The 6,498-nt window shown below is 35.5% G+C and overlaps 1 protein-coding gene across 1 annotated transcript; it reads left to right on the forward strand.

The window, feature by feature from the left end:
• Nucleotides 1–2,671: 2,671 nt before the first annotated feature.
• LOC119666239 lies at nucleotides 2,672–3,517 on the forward strand. The gene has a single exon (XM_038075519.1). The coding sequence runs from the start codon at nucleotides 2,672–2,674 to the stop codon at nucleotides 3,515–3,517; it is 846 nt and encodes a 281-aa protein (XP_037931447.1).
• Nucleotides 3,518–6,498: the final 2,981 nt, after the last annotated feature.

Genomic DNA, 6,498 nt, shown 5'->3' on the forward strand with positions numbered 1-6,498 from the left:
ATTTAATCAATCAGATTGGTTGAGAAAATATATTGAATTGAATAACCATCATCAACCTTAGCTGAAAATTCATTTAAACAAAATTTATTTAAATTACTAAATAATGTAGAAAATAAAATAAAATTAATTAAACTTAATACTGATGTATAGTTGTATAATATATAAAACCAAATTATTTTTCTTATAAAAAAAAATAGTTTTCTCGTTAAACTAAATTTTTTCCTTTGAAGAAAAATAATATAAAAAAAGTTTTAATAAACTTTTCAACAAGTCATATTAGAATTGACATTACAATGGAACAGCAACAACAACCAACCGTTCACCGACGATCATAAACGCTGTGAAGAACCTCTTGGCCAACGCTCTGAAACTCAAGCCGGACCTGTTTCAAGAAGTAATGGTCATACTTATAAAATAACTTATAAATTTAACAAATATGGGAAGCACATGCTTCCCATATCCTCTACATACAATAGTACATCTACGTTCACAGATGTATATATGGCTGGTGGGACAAGGCGACCAAATACATTCCATACCACAATAGATATGTTCATTATTGAACATCTTATAATCATTTTATAAACATTTCTTCTCCTGAAACTGTAAACTAAAGAACAAAATATTTATTAAAGTCACGTCTGGTAAAATTAACAAACTAGATAACTGTAACATAAATAATGATTGGACATTCTTTTGTAAAAACCAAAACATACCGAAAATAATAAGCACGTTTAAAAAAAATTTCGATTAAAACAATCCTATGAGAAATCAAATACGGCATGTTTTTTATAAGGAGAATCAAAACAAACACAACCAAAGCCAACTTTAGCTTGTAAAATCATATCAAACCATAACCCAAATTGACAAAGTAATATAATTTATGAGTTAGAAAATCGACTCCTGATTTTTGTCAGTGCACTTGGCGATTTGGATTTCGAAATTTAAAACACATGAAAATGTGTAAAGTGTTCTGCAGGATGGTATCTGTTCAAAGTATTTTGAGCAACAATACTGCGCGCCTGCAGATAGAGAATGGCAGGTATATTTAAGCATAGTTTAAGAGTAAAATTATATGATGATATATATATCATCTATATATATATGATATGTTATTTTTATTTAAAAGACCTTGAACGTCTTGCGCGAGGCATAAATGTTGAGCTCGCAAGTCTCTTTTCAATTACTATTACTCTAACATATATATCATAGCGTGCAAAAGCCCGATGGCAATAAAGACATTTTTCCTTTGAAGACAAATATATCACCTTTACAAAATAGATTCATTTTTACCAAAAATCCAATTAATTGATAAAAAACGTGAACCTCCACAGCGCCACATACGGCCTAGAAGCAAAGCAGGAGGCTTACTGCAATCTATAATTCGAAGCCAAATAAGATATGGTGTTTGTACTTGCTTAATGCATTTGTTGTGAATAAATGAATTAAACAATAAAAGAAAACGACTATCTATCCTTTTAAAAAACATTAATTAAAAAAAAATATTATTACAAGAATCACAATGCACATAAAAGCCTTTAAAGATAATAAAACAAACTTTCAATTGCAAAAAAAGCAGAAAAATCGCCTTATTCTTCAAACAAGGCAATTCAATCAAATATGAAAATTATTATTACCCTTAAAACAGTCATTTGAAAAAAAAAATAAAGATGAGAAATGTTAAAAAGTATATGACTAAACAATTATTTAATAATATCAATTTAGTATTTAATTCATATCAAAAGAATTTCATCAAAAAATATTGGAATTTTTTTTTGAGGTTATAATTTTTTGCAATCAAATATCTTATCGTGCAAAACCCCGATCGGGATAACCTATATGTCTATATAAAAATGAAGGAATTTTCTTTCAATATTTCAAAATTCATAAAAATCGTATGCACAGTTTTTTTTATAATGTTTTTTTAAAAATTTGTATTTGATCAATAAATAAATTGAGTCATAGCGCTAAATGCGGAGTACAGCAACTAATGTGGGTGTGGCGTTCACTTTGCCATCTACCGGCAAAGTAAAACCAAAAATGATCTTTTTATGTATGAATAAGCAACCAACTTCAAGTAGACGCTAAGTAGAAATAAAATAGTTAATCAGCAATCAAAAAGTGTGTTTTTTAATTTGTATAAACTTATGGTAAAAAGCCATAAGGGTGTGGCGTTCACTTTGCCACCTACCGGCAAAGTAAAACCAAAAATGACTTTTTTGTGTGTATGATAAGCAACCAACTTCAGTTAGACGCGCAGTAAGAAATAAAATAGTGAATCAACAAGCAAAACGTGTTTTTTTCAATTTATATAAACTTATGGTTAAAAGTCATAAGGGTGTGGCTGTAAACAACATCAACTATTTTTTACGTTCGCATGGCCATCTGTTGTAAAAAGAAAAACAGCGATAGCAAAATAGAAAGAGCAACCAACTTAACGTTTTTCGTTTTCTTTTGTATTATTATTACTTTTAAGAGTTTTGGGTAAAGAACGAATAAAGACTTAAGTAGAAATTAAAACACGTGTTTTACTTCTTGTGTTATTTGCATTAAATATTATATGTGCAGAAAGTGCACTGGCAATCATAATATTTACATTTATACAAATAGTGAAAAAGAAAGCTATAATTGGTGACCCCGTGGTAAAAACGACACAGCAAATACTTTCAACATGAACACCGAGCAGCAGCCTTCTACAAGTCATGCCACGCAAGAGCATTCTGACGAAAAAGAAGTAGCGTCGGTGGAGTTTAAGTTACCGCCATTTTGGAAACAAGATCCAGCCTTGTGGTTCATCCAGGTGGACGCAGCATTCCATCGCAAGAAGATTACTGGAGACAACAGCAAATATTGGACAGTAATTTCTTACATTGATCCAGAATTACTGCAACATGTCTCAGACATAGTCAAAAATCCTCCTGATACCGACAAGTATAAAACACTTAAAGAATGTCTTATCAGTCGTCTAAGACCAACGCAAGAACAACAGTTACAAACTTTACTATACGACATTGAATTCGGAGACAGCAAACCTTCGCAATTGTTACGCAAAATGCAAGACTTAGCAGATAACAAAGTAACAGAAGATGTCTTACGTTCACTCTGGTTAAAGCGACTACCAGCCAACGTTCAGTTCGTTCTGTCGGTCAATGTAGAAAGCAGTCTCACGGCAGCAGCAAATATGGCTGATCGGTTAATCGAAATCAATCCAGTACAAAGTGTCATGGCCACTAGTAATGTTAATGACATTATAGTACATCCAAGTAAATTTCCTGATGATCAACGCACAGATAGACTGAAGAAAGCAGTACAAGCCTTACAAGAAGCGGTAAAAGAAATCACCAACAGCATGAGAAGTCATGAGCGAACACCAAATAACAGAGCACGAGCAAGACCTGAGTCTTTCCACCAAACATTTGCACAGAATAACAAAATATGTTTTTACCATAAACGTTTTGGCACAAATGCAAATAAATGTGAAGACGGGTGCACATATACACAAAAACAGGGAAACTAAACAAGCTGTCCTTAGAGCAAACGGGAAGTGACAGCTATTCAGTAAAAAAAGAAATCCGTTTGTATATTTATGATAAAAAAAGCAGAATAAAATTTTTAATAGATTCAGGTTCAATATTATCAGTATTACCTAGAGATCTTTTTCAAACAAAACAAAACCTTAGCGCAATGAAACTGTATGCTGCAAATGCAAGCGTCATAAATACCTACGGCAGAAAGATCCTGCAGCTAGATCTCAACTTACGCAGATGCTTCAAATGGCCATTTACAATTGCAGATGTACAAATGCCCATCATCGGAGCAGACTTTCTGAAACATTTTGGTTTGCTCATTGACTTGCGTAACCGATGTCTTATCGACGTTACCACTAATTTCACAACAAAATGTAACATTGTACGAACTTCTGTGCATAGCATCTCCACCATAAATCAACAGAATACTTATTCTAACATATTGAAAGATTTTGTTGACATTACTAAACCTACGTCAGCACCACTCGCGGAAACCGAGTCTCCAGCTGCTCATTTTATCGAAACGACTGGATCCCCAGTTTTCGAACGCCCCAGGAAACTAGCCGGCGAAAAACTAAAAGCACTACGACTTGAAATCGAATGTATGCTCGAACAACGCATCATAAGAGCGTCACGAAGTTCGTGGGCAAGTCCAGTTCATCTTGTACCAAAAAAAAATGATGGCTGGCGCGTTTGTGGTGATTACAGAAAATTAAATGCTAAAACAACGCCAGACAGGTATCCACTACCACTACTACAAGATCTTTTCCAGAGATTACATGGAAAAAAGGTGTTTTCAACATTAGATCTAATAAAAGCCTATCACCAAATACCCATGGCAACGCAAGATGTTCCAAAAACAGCAATCAATACCCCATTTGGCCTGTACGAATACGTCGTTATGCCGTTTGGATTACGCAATGCATCGCAAACCTTCCAAAGGTTTGTCGATTCTGTTTTTAGAGGACTTGACTTTGTATTCGCCTACATAGATGATGTAATTATCATGTCAGAATCCCATGAGCAGCATCAAGAGCATCTGAAGCAAGTTTGTCAGCGTCTTAGAGAATATAAGTTAGTCATTAATGTCAGCAAATGTGTTTTTGGCGAAGAGCAAGTACAATATTTGGGTTATACTATCAACCAAAATGGTTATCAGCCACCTAAAGAGCGTGTTCAAGCAATTGTCAACTATAAACAACCTGAAACGATTCAAGATTTACGAAGATTCCTCGGTGTAATCAACTATTATCGCAGATGTATACCTAATGCAGCCAAACTCCAAGCACCTCTCAACGAATTTATAAAAGATTCGAAAAAAAATGATAAAAGAAAAATTCCATGGACGGCAGAAACAGTCAAAGCTTTCATAAAATGCAAAGAAAGCCTAGCTGAAGCAACTCTTATGTCATTTCCAAACCCCGAAGCAACTCTAGTTCTCACAACAGATGCCTCTGACACCGCAATCGGAGCAGTTCTAGAGCAGTTCGTTGAAAGTCAATTCAAGCCTATTGGTTTATTTTCAAGAAAATTAAATTCAACTGAATGCAACTACAGCACTTACGATCGAGAACTCCTCGCAGTGTTTTCAGCAGTTAAATTTTTCCAGCACTTCTTAGAAGATCGCCCATTTGTAACTAAAACCGATCACAAACCTCTCGTTTATGCATTGCATAGGAAGACTGAACAAGCTTCACCTCGGCAACTTCGCCAGTTGTCCTTTATATCACAATTCAACACAGAGATAGTGTACGTCAAAGGTGAAGATAATATTGTAGCTGATGCATTGTCCAGAATCAACCAGATTGACATGCCAACAATTATCAGTTCACACGAAATTCAACAAGCTCAAGCTAACGATGACGAACTTCAAGATTTGTTAAAAAATTCCAATTCTTCATTAAAATTACAGCGACTTAACGTTGATCCAGAACAAAACATATTTATTTATTGCGATATCTCGTCTGGAACCATAAGACCATTTATTCCTAAGCAGCTTCGTAAAGCAGTTTTTGATGCGGTTCATGGACTAGCTCATCCTGGAGGTAGATCAACAAGTAAACAGTTGAGAACTAAATTTGTTTGGCCAGGAATCAGACAAAATGCTTTAGCATGGTCACGTAGTTGTTTATCCTGCCAAAGAGCCAAGATACAACGGCACAACAGACTCGAGCCCAATCATATCGCAGTACCAAGTACTAGGTTCAATCATATCCACATTGATCTCATCGAGCTATCAACAGTTGATGGATTCAGGTACTGTCTCACTATAATAGACAGATTTTCCCGTTGGCCAGAGGCCATACCTATAAAAAATATCACTGCAGATACAGTTGCAACAGCCTTGTATGACAATTGGATATGCCGTTATGGTACACCTCTATCAATTACTTCGGATCAAGGTACTCAGTTCGAGTCAGCCCTTTTCACTGCAATGGCGAAATTAATAGGCGCTTCCCGCATCAGAACAACACCTTACCATCCAGCTTCCAACGGCATGGTAGAGCGCATGCACCGAACACTAAAGGCAGCTCTCATGTGCCATCCACAAATTCCTTGGACACAACGCTTATCAACTGTGCTCCTTGGACTCCGCACGTGTGTTAAAGAAGATTTAAACGCCTCATCTGCAGAACTACTATATGGAACACAGCTGCGCGTTCCTGGAGAATTTTTCATCAACGAAGATATGCCAGCAGATCCGCAAGTGTTCGTTGAAAAGTTAAGAGAGCACATGCGAAGCATCAGACCAACTCCAACGGCTCATCACACAAAAGCTAGAGTCTTCATACTAAAAGATTTATATAAATGCTCACACGTATTTCTAAGACTAGATGGAGTTAAAAAGCCACTCGAGCCACCGTATTCCGGACCACACAAAGTGATGGAAAGAACGAGTGACAGAGTATTCAAAATCGATGTCAACGGTGAACAAAAGTCAATATCAATAGAAAGACTAAAACCGGCATTT

The sequence above is a fragment of the Teleopsis dalmanni genome, chromosome 1 (assembly GCF_002237135.1).
Source record: "Teleopsis dalmanni isolate 2A chromosome 1, ASM223713v2, whole genome shotgun sequence".
In the NCBI taxonomy this organism is placed as follows: domain Eukaryota; kingdom Metazoa; phylum Arthropoda; class Insecta; order Diptera; family Diopsidae; genus Teleopsis; species Teleopsis dalmanni.

Excerpts from the sequence above, each read along its gene's own strand:
- LOC119666239 (XM_038075519.1), top strand. The coding sequence starts at position 2,672 with ATGAACACCGAGCAGCAGCCTTCTACAAGTCATGCCACGCAAGAGCAT.